Raw genomic sequence first — 21646 nt, 5'->3', positions numbered from 1 at the left:
AAAAACTAAGCGGAAAGCCAGTGAAAACCAAGGGGGGAGGGAATATTTAGAAATCCCATAACACTGAGGAGAAATTAATTAAAATTTAGAGCCTACATGAGGAAAAGCCCCAGTGAATATCCCCAAGCCCTCAGTGGGAACCCTGGGAGGGTTATCCCTAAAAGTAAAGCAAACAAGAGGCAGATGAAACACTGTCAAAAATGTACCCCTGACCCCAACTGAGAGGTAAACTGGCCCCGTGAAGAGACACACATAAGAGTTTAGGATCTACCAAGGGAGAAATACCAATGAACACACACAGCTCTTGCCTAAACGTTCTAGAGGGTTACAACTTAGGAAAGGGAGAGGAGCAGTAAAAAGTACATTGAGTCTTAAAAAAACTATAGCCCAAACTCAACCAGGATTATAGCAACCTACCCCTACTCTATTTCTTAGCAAAGGAAAAAGTAAACCCTTTTAAAGGAAAGTATCATTTAAAACCTCTGAACTTTTTTATATACAATTTCTAACACTCAACAAAAGATCCTTAGGCATAGCACTGCAGCCTTAATGAACAGGGGCAAATACTGAAGAACAGCCAGCAAGAGAAAGTGAGAAAAGGTGTATTAACTAAAATATCTGGAAATTAAGTCAGTTTCCGCATTTCTCCCTTTCGCCAGTTTTTCAGGGCTTTTGTTTTGTTTGGGTTTTTCTTTTTTAAAGAAAGAGTAGTCAGAGTCATCTTGGTAAGCACACACCATGAGAGCTCAGGTTTTACATTTTTGTTGTTATAGAGTACTCAATTTGCCACTGATTCAATTGTGAAAATAACGAAAAACCCCTTACTTCTTACTATTAGAAAGTAGTAGGCCCACATGAAAAGATGCTCAGCATCACTTGTCTTCAGGGAACTACAAATCAAAACTACAATGAGATACCACCTCACACCTGTCAGAAAGGCTAAAATCAGCAACACAGGAAACAAAAAGGGGAACCCTCCTGCACTGTTGGTGGAATGCAAGCTGGTGCGGCCACACTGGTGAACAGTATGGAGGTTCCTCGAAAGGTCAAAAATAGAGCTACCCTATGATCCAGCAACTGCACTACTAAGTCTCTGGCCAAAATACAAAACTACTAATCCAAAGGGATATACACACTCCAATGTTTATAGCAGCAGTAGCCCCAAGAGCCAAATTATGGAAACAGCCCAAGTGTTCATCGACTGATGAATCTATGAGGAAGACGTGGTATATATACATATATATCATATATATATATATATACACGTACATATCATATATATGTGCATGTATATATGTATATACATATACATTCACATATATGATATATATGTGTGTGTGTATATGTACATATACACACAATACAATATTATTCAGTCATAAAAAAACAATGAAACCTTGCCATTCGCAATGACCTGGATGGACCTAGAATATTGTGCTAAGTGAAATAAGAGAGTCAGAAAGAAAAATACCATATGATTTCACTCATATGTGGAATTTAAGAAACAAAACAAACAAGCAAAGGGGGTGAAAAAAGAGGGACAAACCAAAAAACAGACTCTTAGCTACAGAGAACTGATGGTTACTGCAGGGGCAGGGCAAGGGCGATGGGTTAAATAGGTAATAGTATAAGGAGTATACTTGCTGTGATGAGCACACACAGTGCTGAATCACTGTATTGTATACCTGAAACCAATATTACATTGTATGCTAACTGGAATTTATTTTTTTTTAAGATTTATTTGAAAGAGAGAGAGCACGCATATGTGTTGGCGGGGCAGTGGGGGAAGGGGGGGAAGAGGAAGAGACGGGAGTGTGGACCTCAACAAAGGGCTCAATTTCATGACCCTGAGATCACAGGCTGAGCTGAAACCAGGAGTCAGACCCTTAACTAACTGCACCACCAGGCGCCCCTTACAAAACTGTAATTTAAATAAAAACTTAAAAGGAAAAAAAAGCAGTAGGCCCTGGTATTTACCAATGTGGATAAACACGCATGTGCGCGCGCACACACACACACACACACCTGCACACAGATGTTTATAGCAGCTTTATTCATAACTGCCAAAACTTAGAAGCTAACCAAGATGCCCTTCAGCAAGTGAATGAATAAACTTGTACGGACAATGGAACTATATTCAGTACTAAAAATGAATTAATAAGCCACAAAAAGATTAAGAAGAAATTTAAATACATATTACTAAGTAAAAGAAGCCAATCTAAAAAGGCTACATAATGTCCAACTATACGACACTCTGGAAAATCCAAAACTGTGGAGACAGTAAAAAGACCCGTGGCTGCCAGAGGCTAGGGGAGAGGAAGAGGGAGGAAGCAAGGTAAAGGGAGGGGAAAGGAGAGAAAGGGAGAAAGACGGACAATTTTGGAGGGCGGGGGGGAAGTACTAGGAATGCCAAGATCCAGGACTAACTATATGACTGAAAACCATAAGAAAAAAAATTAAAAACAGACTCCAGTGGATCTAGATTATGGAAGTTAGTAGAAAAATATTTTTAAATAATTATAAAAGATAATATGGGAAAAGGAAGAGAATTCTAAAAAACACTGAAATCGGGGCGCCTGGGTGGCTCAGTGGGTTAAAGCCTCTGCCTTCGGCTCAGGTCATGATCCCAGGGTCCTGGGATCGAGCCCCACATCGGGCTCTCTGCTCTGTGGGGAGCCTGCTTCCTCCTCTCTCTCTCTGCCTGCCCCTCTGCCTACTTGTGATCTCTGTCTGTCAAATAAATAAATAAATAATCTTTAAAAAAAAATAAATAAAAAAATAAAAAAAATAAAAAACACTGAAATCTAAAAAAAATAAAAATAATAATAAAAAATTTAAAAAATTAAAAAAATAAAAAAATTTTAAAAATAAAAAAATAAAAATAAATTAAAAAAATAAAAAAAAATAAAAAACACTGAAATCTAGTGTAGTTATACTAATCCAACAAAGTGGACATTAAGGAAAGAAATATGACCAGAGATGGAAAGAAACATTTAATGATAAAAGGAAAATCCACAGGAAGATACAGCAATTATAAAAATGCATACACTCTAAAATTAAAAATGGAACTGCCATATGATCCAGCAATTTCACTTCTGGGTATATACCCAAAGAAAACAAAATCGCAATGTTGAAGAGGTATCTGCAACCCCAAGTTCACTGCCACAATATTTACCATAGCCAAGACATGGAAACAACCTAAGTATCCACTAACAGGGGAATGGAGAAAGAAATTTTAGCACGTGTGTGTGCGTGTATTCATCAAATATACAATGAAATACTTACTATTCAGCCATAAAAAAGGACTTGCTGCTATTACAACAATATGGATAGACCCTAAAAACATTACACTAAGTAAAACATGTCAGAGAAAGACAAACACAATAAGATGTCACTTACATGCTGAATCTAAGGAAAAAACAAATGAACTCATAGATGCAGAGAACATACCGGTGGCTGCCAGAGGCAGAGATGAAATGAGTGAAGTTAGACAATGGTACAAGCTTCCATTATGTAATGTACAGCATAGCAACTGTAATTAATAATACCGTAATACAGACTTAGAAGTTGCTGAAAGAGTAAATCTTGAAAGCTCTCACCACAAGAAAAACTGTAAGTATGTGTGATGATGGAGGTTAGCTAGCCTTATGGTTGTGATTTCATAATATATACATATACCAAATCACTACATTGTACATCTGAAATTTGTCAATTATATCTCAAAAAAATATTAAAAGAATTCTGTAGTGAGGAAGAAAAAAGATTCCAGACAGAGAAACAGAAATGCAGGAAGGAAGAAAGAACACTGGGAGAGGGGCGCCTGGGTGGCTCAGTCAATAAAGAATCTGCCTTTAGCTCGGGTCATGATCCCAGGGTCCTGGGATCGGGAGCCCCACATCATGTTCTGCTCAGTGGGGAGTCTTCTTCTACTCCCTCTGCCCCTCCCCCACTTATGGACTCCCTCCCTCTCTCAAATAAATAAATAAAACCTTTAAAAAATAATAACATAAAAATATGGAGCGCCTGGGTGGCTCAGATGGTTAAGCATCTGCCTTTGGCTCAGATCATCTCCAGGTCCTGAAAACAAGCCCCATATCACAACGGGCTCCCAGCTTAGCAAGGAGTTTGCTTCTCCCTCTCACCCTGCTTGTGCTCTCTGTCTCTCTTGCTCTCAAATGAATAAAAATCTTAAAAAAAAATTAAAACATAAAAAAACTGGGAGAAATACACAAATTACATACAAATTATACATACATAATGTATAATATATTTACACATAAAATCATATATAAAATACAAATTTATATATGAATGCATATACATAAATATTGACTTTAAAAACACTTTGCCAATTTTAAATATAGAATTAAAATGCATGATAACAATGACACAACAGGTAGACAGGTAAAAAAATATACTGCATTTCAGATCCTCCCATAAGAAAATTGGTAAAAGTAAAAATGTATATTTTGCTATATGTATGCTGAAAACTCCAAGGCAGTTCTAAAAAAATAAAAGAATGTATAACAACTTAATTCTTGATTAATTCAAATAAAGGCAGACGAAAGTAGATAAAGCGAAAAAACACAAAATGCAGGAGACAAACAGAAAACATATAGCACGATGTCAATGAAAATGGCAATCAGAAATTCCTAAAAGTCTCCATTCCGTAACAGTCAGAAGAACAATGACCCAAAAAACATCAAGGAAAAAAATCAAGTATGTGAGGTAATATGTGAATATGTGAGTTTAGGTGAATCCTTCCAAATGTACATGTAAATCAAATCATATTGTACATGCTGAAAATACTATAATCGCGTTTGTCAATTATACCTTAATAAAACTAAAATAACATGTTTATGCTCAGTAAAAATATGGTAACATCGTACTTCCTATATAAAAATGTTATTTTTTTCAACATTTTATTTCACATTTTACTTTGTAGATCAGTTTGTTAATGATGCTATCCCTTTCATTCATACCCACAATAAGGATCAGTTATTAATTATAATTAAATAAGTTCTAATTATAATGAAACACTTTGACTAAAAAAAAGGTATAAAATAAATTGCTAAAACTGCAAATAAATTTAAATGTGTAAAAAGAAAAAAAAAAAAAAGAAGACTTTTCTGGAACATTTTAAAATAGACATACTTATCCCAACCAAGAGTTCCTATCTCTTCAATAAGGCCGGAGTAGAACTGGGGAGGCAGAGGTGGTGCATACAACTCTTGTTTATTCTTTAAAGCAACTTCCTGTTTAAAAGAAAAAAACTTGAATCAGCTGTGTATTGCTAGACAGTGAATTATTACTATCTGATTACAAAACAACTTCATAATCTCCTTTGTGCCTCACTAAATGTCCACTAATTTTACAGAAATTCCAGCTGAATCATTCCCCTTCTCATATAAAGACAGGAACAAGATAAGGACTGCACTGAAGACTATTATGTGAAAATGTCAATTATTATACCATTTAAAAACTTCAGATTTTAGTATTTTTCTAGACCATTATGCCTATCAGGTATGACAAAACTTTAAAAATACCCTCAAGGCTTCACTATTATTCTATTCCTGTGGATAGGACTTTGATATAAAGAAAATGTGCCTTTAAGAAAAGCCTGAACTCTTAAGTCCATTATTTAGATATATTTGTATACAGTTATGAATCATACCCTTACAAACACAAACCCTTTATTACCACAGTAAATACTCACCTGCTACTTTCTTTCACTGGTTTATATTCTATATTACTCCCAGACCAGGTTAAGTATTTTTCCATCTATGTGGAATCACAGTTCCTTTCCCTGCTAGGCTCACCTATGATATCTTCAAGATGGCTTATGGCCCCTACTCTCAAAACACTAATATTTACTTTTCTTTTTTAGTTTAGAAGCAATACGAACATCACTGTAATTGCTGAGGCTGAGTATTATCAATTCCTTCAAAGGTGCTAATGCAGACAAAGATTTTATTTGGAAAGCAAAAATAAATGTTATCTGCAAATTACACAGATGTTCATATCAAAAGAGATAAATTAAAAAGTCAGATATAGTAAATGATAAAAGCAGATGAGAACAAGCATAGAAATTATGTTTCTATTAACTATAACCCTAACAAAAGGTATAATTTTTTCATTTAAGTATCTATTTACTCTATTAGTCCTTCTACTTTATTTTTAAACAAGGATAGGATGCCATTAAATTGAGATAATACTAGAAAGAACAGATTTTACAAAACAGTATTTTAAAATCAGGACTATTTTTTTAAAATATTTTATTTATTTATTTGACACAGAGAGAGAGAGAGAGACACAAGTAGAGCAGCAGGCAGAGAGAGAGAGGGGGAAGCAGGCTCCCCACAGAGCAGAGAGCCTGATGCGGGGCTCGATCCCAGTACCCTGAGACCCTGACCCGAGCCGAAGGCAGCGGCTCAACCCACTGAGCCACCCAGGCACCCCTAAAATCAGAACTATTAACTGAAACTACTTTCTAAATCTCCTTTAGAATTAAAAACAAAACTGTGAAAGCAGGTTTGTAAAGCTTAAAATGACAGTATGGATTTAATTGGGTAAGTTCTTAGAAGACAAGGAGTATACTGCTTTTTTAATAAATACCTAATGTTATCTGTAAATTGCCTGCTAGTCCACAGAAACAAATTTTTACTATTAAGATTATCCTGTTAAAAAAAAGTCAGTATAGTTCCTATACTTATATATAAAACAGCTTCAGCAATTCTTTTGAAAATTTTTTAAATCCAGAAATACTAAATACTGCTATCCACGTAAGCAGATGGTAAATTTGGATAATAAAAACTGTATCTTAATCTTAAATTTATGACATTTGTAAACGCCACCTTCCACCTTGGGTCAGACAAGGTATTCCCATTCCAGAACCGTAACAGGAAAAAGGGCAAAGGCAGAGAATCAAAGCAGTCTTTGTGAAGAAGAGGAAAGATACACAGTAGAAAGAACACAGGCTTCACAAAGGTTTTAAATCCTAACTTTACCAGTTCCTAGTTTTAAGGCCTTAGCTACATACTACTAAGCCCTAAAATGGGTATTTAAAAAAATCTACCCACATCAGAGTTCTTTTAAAATACAGGTAAGTGTGGGGCACCTGGTAGCTCAGTCAGCTAAGCATCTGACTCTTGATTTCGGCTCAGGTCATAGTCTCAGGGTCCTGGGATCGAGCCTCGAATCGGGCTCTGCACTCAGCTCAGAGACTGCTTGGGGTTCTCTCTCCTTCACCTTCTGCCCCTCTCCCTGACTGCATGCACGTGCATGCTCTCTAACAAATAAATCTTTAAAAAATAAATAAAATAGAGAGGAGGAGTCAAGATGGCGAAGTAGCAGCCTGAGACTACATCAGGTAGCAGACGATCAGCTCGATAGCTTATCTAAACATTGCAAACACCTACAAATCCAACGGGAGAGCGAAGAGAAGAAGAACAGCAACTCTAGAAACAGAAAATCAACCACTTTCTGAAAGGTAGGACTGGCGGAGAAGTGAATCTAAAACGACGGGAAGATAGACTGCGGGGGGAGGGGCCGGCTCCCGGCAAGCGGCGGAGGAACGGAGCACAAAATCAGGACTTTTAAAAGTCTGTTCCACTGAGGGACATTGCTCCAGAGGCTAAACCAGGGTGAAGCCCACGCGGGGTCAGCGTGGCCCCAGGTCCTGCAGGGTCACAGAAGGATCAGGGGTGTCAGAGTGTCAGAGAGCTCGCAGGTATTAGAATGGAGAAGCCAGCTGCAGAGACAGAGCCGAGGACTGAACTCTCAGCTCGGGGTTACCTTGAACTGGTTGCGGGCTGGGTGAGCTCGGAGCGCGGCTAGAGGTTGGGGATACAGGAGTGGTTGGGTGCTGTCCTCTGGGGGCGCACTGAGGAGTGGGGCCCCAGGCTCTCGGCTCCTCCCGGGCGGAGACTAGGAGGCCGCCATTGTCATTCTCGTCCTCCGGAACTCTACGGAAAGCAGTCAGGGAACAGAAGCTCCCAAAAGCGAACCCGAGCCGATTACTTAGTCCGGCCGCCAGTAAGGGCGGTGCAATTCCTCCTCGGTCAAAGACACTTGAGAGTCACTACAACAGGCCCCTCCCCCAGAAGATCAACAAAATATCCAGCCAGGACAAAGTTCAACTATCAAGGAAAGTAGGTTCAATTCCTAAGGCACCAGCGCAATTCCAGAGGAGGAGAAAGCAAAGCACGGAACTCATGGCTTTCTCCCCATGATTCTTTAGTCTTGCGGCTACTTCAATTTTTTTTTCTTTTTTCTTCTTCTGCTAAATTTTTTAAAACTTTTACCCTTCTCTTTTTTAACGTTTTTTGACTACTTTATCTAAATATATATATTTTTTCTTTCTTTTTTATATTTTTTCTTTGTTTTATTTTTTAAATTTTTTTCTTTTTTTTTTCAGAACCTGTTTTTATCCCTTTCTCCCCCCCACAATTAGGGGTCTCTTCTGATTTGGTTACAGCGCATTTTTCTGGGGTCTTTGCCACCCTTTTAGTATTTTATTTGCTCCTTCATATCCTCTTATCTGGAAAAAATGACAAGGCGGAAAAAATCACCACAAACAAAAGAACAAGAGACAGTACCGAAGGCTAGGGACCTAATCAACACAGACATTGGTAATATGTCAGATCAAGAGTTCAGAATGACGATTCTGAACATTCTAGCCGGGCTCGAAAAAGGCATGGAAGGTATTAGAGAAACCCTCTCTGGAGATATTAAAGCCCTTTCTGGAGAAATTAAAGAACTAAAATCTAACCAAGTTGAAATCAAAAAAGCTATTAATGAGGTGCAATAAAAAATGGAGGCTCTCACTGCTAGGATAAATGAGGCAGAAGAAAGAATTAGTGATATAGAAGACCAAATGACAGAGAATAAAGAAGCCGAACAAAAGAGGGACAAACAGCTACTGGACCATGAGGGGAGAATTCGAGAGATAAGTGACACCATAAGACGAAACAACATTAGAATAATTGGAATTCCAGAAGAAGAAGAAACAGAGAGGGGAGCAGAAGGTCTATTGGAGAGAATTATTGGAGAGAATTTCCTGAATATGGCAAAGGGAACAAGCATCAAAATCCAGGAGATGCAGAGAACCCCCCTCAAAGTCAACAAGAATAGGTCCACACCCCGTCACCTAATAGTAAAATTTACAAGTCTTAGTGACAAAGAGAAAATCCTGAAAGCAGCCCGAGAAAAGAAGTCTGTAACATACAATGGTAAAAATATTAGATTGGCAGCAGACTTATCCACAGAGACCTGGCAGGCCAGGAAGAGCTGGCATGATATATTCAGAGCACTCAACGAGAAAAACATGCAGCCAAGAATACTCTATCCAGCTAGGCTATCATTGAAAATAGAAGGAGAGATCAAAAGCTTCCAGGACAAACAAAAACTGAAAGAATTTGCAAACACCAAACCAGCTCTACAGGAAATATTGAAAGGGGTCCTCTAAGCAAAGAGAGAGCCTAAAAGTAGTAGATCAGAAAGGTACAGAGACAATATACAGTAACAGTCACCTTACAGACCAATAATGGCACTAAATTCATATCTCTCAATAGTTACCCTGAATGTTAATGGGCTAAATGCCCCAATCAAAAGACACAGGGTATCAGAATGGATAAAAAAACAAAACCCATCAGTATGTTGCCTACAAGAAACTCATTTTAGACGCGAAGACACCTCCAGATTTAAAGCGAGGGGGTGGAAAACAATTTACCATGCTAATGGGCATCAGAAGAAAGCTGGGGTGGCAATCCTTATATCAGATCAATTAGATTTTAAGCCAAAGACTATAATATGAGATGAGGAAGGACACTATACCCTACTCAAAGGGTCTGTCCAACAAGAAGATCTAACAATTTTAAATATCTATGCCCCTAACGTGGGAGCAGCCAACTATATCAACCAATTAATAACAAAATCAAAGAAACACATCAATAATAATACAATAATAGTAGGGGACTTGAACACTCCCCTCACTGAAATGGACAGATCATCCAAGCAAAAGATCAACAAGGAAATAAAGGCCTTAAATGACACCCTGGACCAGATGGACATCACAGATATATTCAGAACATTTCATCCCAAAGCAACAGAATACACATTCTTCTCTAGTGCACATGGAACCTTCTCCAGAATAGATCACATCCTGGGTCACAAATCAGGTCGCAACCGGTATCAAAAGATTAGGATCATTCCCTGCATATTTTCAGACCACAATGCTCTGAAGCTAGAACTCAATCACAAGAGGAAACTGGAAAGAACCCAAATACATGGAGACTAAACAGCATCCTTCTAAAGAATGAACAGGTCAACCAGGAAATTAAAGAAGAATTGAAAAAATTCATGGAAACAAATGATAATGAAAACACAACAGTTCAAAATCTGTGGGACACAGCAAAGGCAGTCCTGAGAGGAAAATATATAGCGGTTCAAGCCTTTCTCAAGAAACAAGAAAGGTCTCAAGTACACAACCTAACCCTACACGTAAAGGAGCTGGAGAAAGAACAAGAAAGAAACCCTAAACCCAGCAGGAGAAGAGAAATCATAAAGATCAGAGCAGAAATCAATGAAATAGAAACCAAAAAAACAATAGAAAAAAATCAATGAAACTAGGAGCTGGTTCTTTGAAAGAATCAATAAGATTGATAAACCCCTGGCCAGACTCATCAAAAAGAAAAGAGAAAGGACCCAAATCAATAAAATCATGAATGAAAGAGGAGAGATCACAACTAACACCAAAGAAATACAGACAATTATAAGAACATACTATGAGCAACTCTACGCCAACAAATAGGACAATCTGGAAGAAATGGATGCATTCCTAGAGACACATAAACTACCACAACTGAACCAGGAAGAAATAGAAAACCTGAACACGCCCATAACCAGTAAGGAGATTGAAACAGTCATCAAAAATCTCCAAACAAACAAAAGCCCAGGGCCAGACGGCTTCCCAGGGGAATTCTACCAAACATTTAAAGAAGAACTAATTCCTATTCTCCTGAAACTGTTCCAAAAAAGAGACATGGAAGGAAAACTTCCAAACTCATTTTATGAGGCCAGCATCACCTTGATCCCAAAACCAGACAAGGATCCCACCAAAAAAGAGAACTACAGACCAATATCCTTGATGAACACAGACGCAAAAATTCTCACCAAAATACTAGCCAATAGGATTCAACAGTACATTAAAAGGATTATTCACCACGATCAAGTGGGATTTATTCCAGGGCTGCAGGGTTGGTTCAACATCCGCAAATCAATCAATGTGATACAACACATTAATAAAAGAAACAAGAACCATATGATACTCTCAATAGATGCTGAAAAAGCATTTGACAAAGTACAGCATCCCTTCCTGATCAAAACTCTTCAAACTGTGGGGATAGAGGGCACATACCTCAATATTATCAAAGCCATCTATGAAAAACCCACCGCAAATATCATTCTCAATGGAGAAAAACTGAAAGCTTTTCCGCTAAGGTCAGGAACACGGCAGGGATGTCTGTTATCACCACTGCTATTCAACATAGTACTGGAAGTCCTAGCCTCAGCAATCAGACAAAAAAAGAAATTAAAGGCATCCAAATTGGTAAAGAAGAAGTAAAACTATCACTCTTCCCAGATGATATGATACTATATGTGGAAAACCCAAAAGACTCCACCCCAAAACTGCTAGAACTTGTACAGGAATTCAGTAAAGTGTCAGGATATAAAATCAATGCACAGAAATCAGTTGCATTTCTGTACACCAACAACAAGACAGAAGAAAGAGAAATTAAGGAGTCAATCCCATTTACAATTGTACCCCAACCTATAAGATACCTAGGAATAAACCTAACCAAAGAGGCTAAGGATCTATATGCAGAAAACTATAAAGTACTCATGAAAGAAATTGAGGAAGACACAAAGAAATGGAAAAATGTTCCATGCTCCTGGATTGGAAGAATACTGTGAAAATGTCTATGCTACCTAAAGCAATCTACACATTTAATGCAATCCCTATCAAAATACCATCCATTTTTTTCAAAGAAATGGAACAAATAATCCTAAAATTTATATGGAACCAGAAAAGATCTCGAAGAGCCAAAGGAATATTGAAAAAGAAAGCCAAAGTTGATGGCATCACAATTCCGGACTTCAAGCTCTATTAAAAAGCTGTCATCATCAAGACAGCATGGTACTGGCACAAAAACAGACACATAGATCAGTGGAACAGAATAGAGAGCCCAGAAATCGACCCTCAACTCTATGGTCAACTAATCTTCGACAAAGCAGGAAAGAATGTCCAATGGAAAAAAGACAGCCTCTTCAATAAATGGTGCTGGGAAAATTGGACAGCCACACGCAGAAAAATGAAATTGGACCACTTCCTTAAACCACACACGAAAATAGACTCCAAATGGATGAAGGATCTCAATGTGAGAAAGGAATCCATCAAAATCCTTGAGGAGAATGCAGGCAGCAACCTCTTCGACCTCAGCCATAGCAACATCTTCCTAGGAACAACGGCAAAGGCAAGGGAAGCAAGGGCAAAAATGAACTATTGGGATTTCATCAAGATCAAAAGCTTTTGCACAGCAAAGGAAACAGTTCACAAAACCAAAAGACAACTGACAGAATGGGAGAAGATATCTGCAAACGACATATCAGATAAAGGGCTAGTATCCAAAATCTATAAGGAACTTAGCCAACTCAACACCCAAAGAACAAACAATCCAATCAAGAAATGGGCAGAGGACATGAACAGACATTTCTGCAAAGAAGACATCCAGATGGCCAACAGACACATGAAAAAGTGCTCCACGTCACTCGGCATCAGGGAAATACAAATCAAAACCACAATGAGATATCACCTCACACCAGTCAAAATGGCTAAAATTAACAAGTCAGGAAATGACAGATGCTGGCGAGGATGCAGAGAAAGGGGAACCCTCCTCCACTGTTGGTGGGAATGCAAGCTGGTGCAACCACTCTGGAAAACAGCATGGAGGTTCCTCAAAAGGTTGAAAATAGAACTACCCTATGACCCAGCAATTGCACTACTGGGTATTTACCCTAAAGATACAAACGCAGTGATCCGAAGGGTCGCGTGTACCCGAATGTTCATAGCAGCAATGTCTACAATAGCCAAACTATGGAGAGAACCTAGATGTCCATCAACAGATGACTGGATAAAGAAGATGTGGTATATATACACAATGGAATATTATGCAGCCATCAAAAAAATGAAATCTTGCCATTTGCGACGACGTGGATGGAACTAGAGCGTATCATGTCAGTGAAATAAGTCAATCGGAGAAAGACAACTGTCATATGATCTCCCTGATATGAGGACATGGAGAAGCAACATGGGGGGGTAGGGGGATAGGAGAAGAATAAATGAAACAAGATGGGACTGGGAGGGAGACAAACCATAAATGACTCTTAATCTCACAAAACAAACTGGGGGTTGCTGGGGGGATGTGGGATTGGAAGAGGGGGAGGGGTCTATGGACACTGGGGAGGGTATGTGCTATCGTGAGTGCTGTGAAGTGTGTAAACCTGGCGATTCACAGACCTGTACCCCTGGGGATAAAAATACATTATATGTTTATTAAAAAACAAAAAAATTTGGAAGGGGAGGCGAACCATAAGAGACTATGGACTCTGAAAAACAACCTGAGGGTTTTGAAGGGTCAGGGGTGGGAAGTTGGGGGAACAGGTGGTGGGTAATGGGGAGGGCACGTTTTGCATGGAACACTGGGTGTTGTGCAAAAACAATGAATACTGTTACACTGAAAAAATAAATAAAATGGAAAAAAAAATTTAAAAAAATAAATAAATAAAATACAGGTAATTGTTCACTTATTAAATATATACTGAACACCTACTATATGCCTAGTTATTACTAGGAAACTGTGGAGATTTACCAAATCTCCTGAAAAGGTTCAGTAATTACTGATTTCATTTGTACATCATCCTCAGTACTTTCATGGGTGATTACATTATAGAAAACCCTGTTACTGACTACACAGCCCAACAAATAAACTGATATTTTTTGATACACTTTGATATACTTTTTTGATACACTGTTCATAAATGTGCAATAGTTTCACCAATTCTGTCAATTTCTCTAGAAAACTAAAATATAGCATGCCATTTTATTCAGAAATGCAGCAACAAATGTACTAAATAGAATACTGTTAGAGATCAATGTATTTTATTTTAAATTAATGAGTTTCTTCAAAATTATATGACCAAAACAGCTTGTTCTTACAACCTAATAAAGTCAGCCAGTAGTAAGAGCTAATGTGACATGGTGTATATAGTTTTACTCTGGTCCCTTATTCCTTTTATTTGTATAGCTTATGAAAATTATGATAAGAACACCTTTTTTTTTTTTTAAAGATTTTATTTATTTGACAGAGAGAGGAGGAGAGAGCACAAGCAAGGGGAGTGGGAGAGAGAGAGCAGGCTCACTGCTGAGCAAGGGGGCTAATGTGGTGCTCTATCTCAGGACCATGAGATCACGACTTGAGGCCAAGACAGATGCTTAACTGACTGAGTCATCCTAGGTACCCCAATAAAAAACTTCTCGAATTTTTGTGCAATCTCAAGATAAACCAAAATATGCTTTACTTCTTCACCTTACCTCTTTGAAACTTATCATGAAATCTGGCCTTTGATGAAATTCATGATCAATTTTGATAATTCTCGTTAGAGTTTACAAATTTGTAAGTCAAAATTCAAACTTTAGAAATTGACTTTGAACTATTTATTCTTTGTTTTTTTTTTTCCAAAGATTTTATTTATTTATTTGACAGAGAGAGAGAGATCACAAGCAGGCAGAGAGGCAGGCAGAGAGACAGAAGGAAGTAGGCTCCCTGCTGAGCAGAGAGCCCCATTTGGGGCTCAATCCCAGGACCCTGAGATCATGACCCAAGCTGAAGGCAGAGGCCCAACCCACTGAGCCACCCAGGCGCCCCTAAACTATTTATTCTGATCCCAAACATTCAGAGGGTTGTTATGAGGATTTAAAAAAAAAAAAAAAGGACTGAGAACAAGTTGAGCAACTAAGCTCTTAGTATGCGGCAGCTGCTGCTAAGAATAAAAAACTCAAAAAGAACTACAAAAAATAAACTGCTTTCAGTTGTTAGTAGCAATATATTGGTACTGTAATTCTGTAAAATATAAATAGAGACATAGGAAAAGCATAAGTAAAACATAACAAGTAAAAAATAAAAAATAATTATGTTAATATTAGAAACCAAGATTTTCAGAGTAAAATATAAGCATTAAAATCAAATTAAAAGTGTTATAATGCCAAATTTGAATTGGAAATGTCAATATGAACTCATAATGAATTATTCTCTTTCTAAACAGCATTTTTTCCTAGCTCTGTCCACTGAAGAGGCCTACCAGTAATAGTAACAATTCACAGTTTCCAGATCTGTGGCATCAAAACACCATTTCCTACAAAGAAACCATGGCTCTTTAGAGAAGTAACTAATTATAGTTCTGCAAACGTACATTAAATTGGGGTAACTGGTCTCAGAAAGCATAGTTCGGCCTGTGTTAGAAGAACTAAGGAGCCAAATGAAGAGGCATACGCTGATCAAAAATGATACAATTTAAGCATCAACAGGTATAGTGACTGCAATGGATTTAAGTCAATATATAAAAACTCAGGAGTTCATAATGATACTAAAAAAAAAAAATCATTATTTTCCTTTGACAGTTGCTAGGCACTAACTCATTACTCTAAAAATTGATTCTTGTTAAAAAAAAAAAAAAAGGAAAGGGAAAAGAAACAAGCACTTAACCTATTTCTCCAGCATGAGCTATACCTCAAATAAACCAAACAACTAATGAAAGGAAGTTCTCTACAGAAGATAGCCAGATAACAAATGTAGATGATGGAATTTTAAAAATCACCATTTGCAACCCCTAATAGTGGATGTAGGCAATGATTATCACTGGATGCTATAATCATTAGGTGATAAGCTGATAACAAACTTTATACTTGATGGATCTAAATCTACTGATCAATCCTAACTCTACTAAGAGAGGAACTATCAAATACCATGTGCCTCCTCGTGCAATATAAGTACACAGCACAAAGTATTCTTACCAGAACAAATGAGACTAGATCACAAAAAAAGGTAGAAAAATATGTTAAAAGATACTATGAATATTTAATAAACCAAATCCAGAACGCAAGAAATGTTACAGGACACATAGTTCATTTAACTAGTAGACAAAAAGAGGGGAAAAAAAAGTACGGGAAAGACATAGCAGTGCTAGAAATTAAAAGACTTAGGAGACATATCAACATTTAATGTGTGGACTTTGTTTGCATACAGACACAAACAAGAAGCTATAAGAAATTACCACTAAGTTTGTTGGGGTTATAACAGCGTATTTAAAAACAAAACAAAGAAACACTTAGCTGTTAGAAGTATACACCGGATCAGTGTCCAACTCTTGGTTTCAGGTCAGGTCACGATTTCAGGGTCCTGGATTGAGCCTTGCAGCTGGCTCAGCACTCAGCGGGAAGACCGCTTGAGAATTCTTTCTCTCCCTCTGCCTCTCCCTTCCCTATTCAGGGCATACTCTCCCTCTCAAATAAATCTAAAAAAGAGTACTCTAGTCCCTTCTCCTTAAGGAGTAGGGGAAGAAAAATGGCAAAATGTTAAAGGCAGGTCATGGGTCCATAGGTATTCACTATACAGTCTTCCCTCTTCTGTTTATATTGAAAACTTGCAGTTAAAAATTTCTTAAACAATACAATGTCTATAAGATAAACTAAAAACTCAAGTATTTTATGCATAATTAACTGAGTAATCAATTATTATATATAGCTGTATGTATGTAATGAAGCGTAACAAGTTCTTCAGAAATCTGTAGCTATAAACAAATTTATTTATACATTGTATTAGATCTTTAAGTGTGGGTACCTAATCTCTCCATAGATGTTAAATTCTGACAGACCAGGACTATATTTTATTTCACCACCTGTCCAAGACTAGTGTCCAGTGTACTCGGTTTGACACAATCAATTTGGTTCCTATACACACGTTCTGTTCCTCCTGTAATTCAAAAGAAGCATCATCCACATTTACCCACAGTAAAATAAGTGACTGACACAATAAAATTGAGTGACTGGGAGTAGAAGTTTTAAATTCTAATCATGCTAATTTTTATAGGAATTTTTAAAAAATCAGGATTTACTGAATATGGTAATAGCATTAGAAAACAAATTCTTACCAAAATCATCTTCAACTCCATCATAAAGCTCATTAGATCAGGAGAGTGCTGCATTCTCTAGATAGAAACATTTCTAATTAATTTTATTTTTACAATGAATATCCTGTACACTGAAACTGAAATAAAATATAAGTCCATGTGAATGTGAAAAAATATTAGATATATCTACATCTTAAAAGTTTAAGAACTGAAGTACTAGTCACCATCCCTTCTATACCTACCAATTTCAAAATTCTGAAAGAGTAATTACTACCCTCAAATCTATTTTGGTGAGCTAAATTAAATTGTACCAAAGTCTCTTAAAATCTCAAACACGCCTTTGTTCCTTCAGCACTAACAACTGATCAAGTTTAGCAAATCTACCAAACCACATTATTTAAAAAAAGGGGGGGGGGGCGGGGGCGCCTGGGTGGCTCAGTGGGTTAAAGCCTCTGCCTTCAGCTCAGGTCATGATCCCAGGGTCCTGGGATGGAGCCCCGCATTGGGCTCTCTGCAGGGAGCCTGCTCCCCCCACCCCCACCCCCACCTGCCTCTCGGGCTCACTTGTGATCTCTGTCGAATAAATAAAATCTAAAAAAAATTATAAAAAAAATTTTTAAAAAGTGGTATGGGGTGGAAAAATGAACATAAAATATAAAAATCAGGCAAATCTATGCAATTAAAAAATCTAATCAGAGTGATGAATCAATTATTAATCAACACCATGTTTTTATTTTCCCCCATGCCTTAAAAACTACATACAATTGTTAGTTTTGTCTTTTCACAATTAACCCTATTAGTTCAAAAGAAGTCAATCTTTAAAGAAGATAAAACCATTATAATAAAATGGCAAAAAGGAAATAACTTCTAAAGTTCAATAAATATTTAAGAGTTACAATTCTGTTTCCAAGAAATCTTTGATTCTTAAAATACCTACAGAATAAAGGAAAGCAAATTCTCAAGTGTCACATTTTTTATTTGATGAAACTCTACATCACTTCTCGGCTTGAAATCAAAATATTTTATTTTTGTTACTTTTTGTGATACACTGCACTACCACCACACAGCCAATCTGTGATTCTGTTCCCTCTTTTAGCGGAGAAAAATAATAATCTAAAATACTTCAACAATGCATGAGACATATGAAGCACATCTTAACATAGCTTTAGGTGGGCAAATCTGTAAAACAAATCTTGACTTCCCCATCTTCTATACAGTATTTTCCCTGTTAGCTTACCAGTAATGAGCAATAAATTATATCAGATTTTGTGAACTACAGCCTAGAGGCTAAATCCAGCCCAATACCAATTTCTGTAAATAAAGCTGTACTGAAATGCAGCAATTCCCATTCATTTACCTCTTTATGGCTGCTTTGGCTCTACAAGTGAAGTAGTTGTGACAGAGATTTTAGGGACCACTAAAGCCTAAAAAATTTACTAGCTGGCCATTCACAGAAAAAGACTGCTGATTCCCCTGACCCATATTTACTAAAGTTAAAAATCGATACAAGGAAAGAATAGTAATATTAGAATAAAACAAAGACAAACTAACTCACTCTAGTTGGTTCTATATGACCAACTAGAGGACAGGAAAAAGATTAGTAAGTAATTGGGACTTTTTCTAGGAACCCTCTTGGTGAACTGATAGAGAAAAACAGTTATAGATATTATTACACTTAGTCTTTATTAACAATTTTTTCCAGGGTATTTAAATATCTCAATAGATTCATTTCCCAAACTCTAGAATACAAAATAGTCACACTGGATGAGGAGGAGGCAGTGGAGAGAAAACAGAAATAATTTAAACATCCCCTTAAAAAAACAGCAGTAATTATGCTGCCAGCAATGACAGCCTACATTCTACAAATCAAATAGTTTATCTCCTATATTTCTTTGTGGCTCGGTAATGCTTTATGTGAGTGACTGTCATTGTCAGTTATCATACATAATAACCTGCTTTTAAGATGAAAAAAATATAGGAGTATAGGAAATCGGGAAAAAACATAAAAATGAATAAAGCATCAAAAGAAATGCAGTTCTACTTACATTATTTTTTCTACAAGAGGCATTTCATTACTTTGGGTTTCTTTAGTAACAGTAATCTTTTTTAAGTGTTTCTAATTTTTAAAGAAATTTCAGGTAGAAGAATCTAACTTTAAGAATAACTACATTGGGGGCACCTGGGTGGCTCAGTTGGTTAAGCCACTGCCTTCGGCTCAGGTCGTGATCCCGGAGTCCTGGGATCTAGTCCCACATCAGGCTCCCTGCTCCATGGGGAGTCTGCTCCCTCTGACCTTCTCCCCTCTCATGCTCTCTCTCACTCTCTCTCTCAAATAAATAAATAAAATATTAAAAAAAAAAAAAAAACTACATTGGAGCTGAAGGTGAAGTGGATGAAGGTGATCAATAATACAAACTTCCAGGGGCACCTGGGTGGCTCTGCCGGTTAAGCATCTGCCTTCTGCTCAGGTCGTGATCCCAGGGTCCTGGGATGGATCCCACATCAGGCACCCTGCTCAGCAGGGAGTCTGCTTCTCCCTCTCCCTCTGCTCCTCTCCCCTGCTCATTCTCTCTCTCCCAAATAAATTAAGTCTTTTAAAATAATAATAATACAAACTTCCAGTTATAAAAAGATTAACCCTGCCTATTTATATCTCTGCTGTATTTACATCTATGTTCATTAAGTACATATATATGATCCTAAGTGATCTCCACCACACCTTTTCTGTTACTAATCTAGAACTACATTCCAATTTTTGCCACAGATACTCTAAAATACCTAGATCGTTCCTGGATTTCTTCTATCACTATTCAGTCTCAGCAGAAAAACTGCTCAAAAAGTGATGGATATGGATAAAGGTGAATACATTTGAAGACCCTCTCCAGGATGGAAATTCACTTCAGAATACTGCCCAATAATGTGCTGAGAATTCCAAGACAGAAAACATTTTATATAATGCATGGACCCTTAAAATATTTGAGATGAAACCTATAAAATTCAGCAACTACTCTACCAGTCTGTCACCACATTCTGCAAGTAGTCCCTAAAAAAGAGTTAATGTAGCAATTTTTTAAATTTTATTATTTTTATTAACATATAATGTATTATTTGCCCCAGGGGTACGGGTCTGTGAATCATCAGGCTTACACATTTCACTCACCATAGCACACACCCTCCCCAATAACCCAGCCACTCTATCCTTACCCCCTTTCACCCCCAGCAACCTTCATTTTGTTTTGTGAGATTAAGAGTCTCCTATGGTTTGTCTCCCTCCCGATCCCATCTTGTTTCCTTGCCTACCTCCTAAACCCCCCGCCCTCCTTGCTTAAAACAAATCTTTTAAAGGACTTACCTGTTGTACTATTTGATGGTATCCATTAAGTATTGCTCTCAGTTGCCAACTACATAATAATCTAAAATTTTAATGGAACAAAATGGTTTATTCATTGTTCAGAATTAAAAAGAAAAAACTTATTTGTATGCTAACACAAACATGCACATACAAAGAAGAGAATGACATAAATATAATTCTGACAAGTTAATAAAATTTTTACCACTGATACTGTTGAAAGTCTTGTCTTCAGACTGTCGGTACTAATTTTATTTCAAAATATAAATAACGGCAATCAGTAAATGACATGCAAACAGTAAATCTTTTTTTAAAATATCGAAAGCAGAATTTTCTACTTAACTTGATTCTTCTCTAAGGTAGGTTAAATAAACCAACAGTTCTGATCATAATATACAGAACTTGTATTTGAGAAAGCATATGTAGCAATATAATCTTCAAATTCAAGATCAATGTAAAAGATACTTTTAATTGTGTAAGTAGTAGTTAGTGTTCATCTATCCAATCGCTCACCTCAGCTGAGCTCTCAATCTTGCTTAGGTGAGTAATTCTTCTAAGAATTGCTTTTCCTTACCTGGAAGTAGGAAGCCCCTCTGATTCCCCAATTACAACCCTTTCAGCCACCACGACTCTCTTCCATTTTTGCTATGCTAATCCCCATTTCCACCCCTATTTTTTCTCTCTTAATGGCAAAGTAGTTCATTCAAATGCCCATGGGAAAACTCCCCTTCCAAATGTACTTTGCATCCCTTGTCACCAACTTGGTCATATCAAGTAATTAATCACTTTATTTTGACAGTTTTATTTTCTGCTAGTTTTTTCAACAAACATATTAACTTGTTCAAGCAAATCTCAAAAAAACAAGATTATAACTCTGCCTTGACTGTATACCCTTCTCTACCACTCCTCTTCTTCAAAATACAGTTGATCCTTGAACAACACTGGCTGAACTGCCCAGGTCCACTTACACACAGATTATTTCAATAAACATACATACAGTACTGCAAACGTGTTTCCTCTCATGATTTTCTTAACAAAGTTTTCTTTTTAATC

The 21646-nt window shown here is 37.1% G+C and overlaps 1 protein-coding gene across 1 annotated transcript in view; it reads right to left on the bottom strand.

Moving 5' to 3' along the window:
- Nucleotides 1–21646, bottom strand: part of FANCL (FA complementation group L) — a 113327-nt gene that overhangs the window by 57883 nt on the left and 33798 nt on the right. Inside the window, exons 6-8 of the mRNA XM_045979046.1 lie at nt 20597–20657; nt 17266–17322; nt 5155–5255 (exon numbers count right to left, since the gene is read on the bottom strand). Coding sequence (XP_045835002.1) covers nt 5155–5255; nt 17266–17322; nt 20597–20657 — 219 coding nt within the window. The remainder of the gene's footprint in view (nt 1–5154; nt 5256–17265; nt 17323–20596; nt 20658–21646) is intronic.

Source organism: Meles meles, chromosome 15 (assembly GCF_922984935.1).
Source record: "Meles meles chromosome 15, mMelMel3.1 paternal haplotype, whole genome shotgun sequence".
Taxonomy (NCBI): Eukaryota; Metazoa; Chordata; class Mammalia; order Carnivora; family Mustelidae; genus Meles; species Meles meles.
The sequence above is the reverse complement of the archived record's forward strand: the minus strand, read 5'-3'. Positions and strand labels throughout refer to the sequence as shown.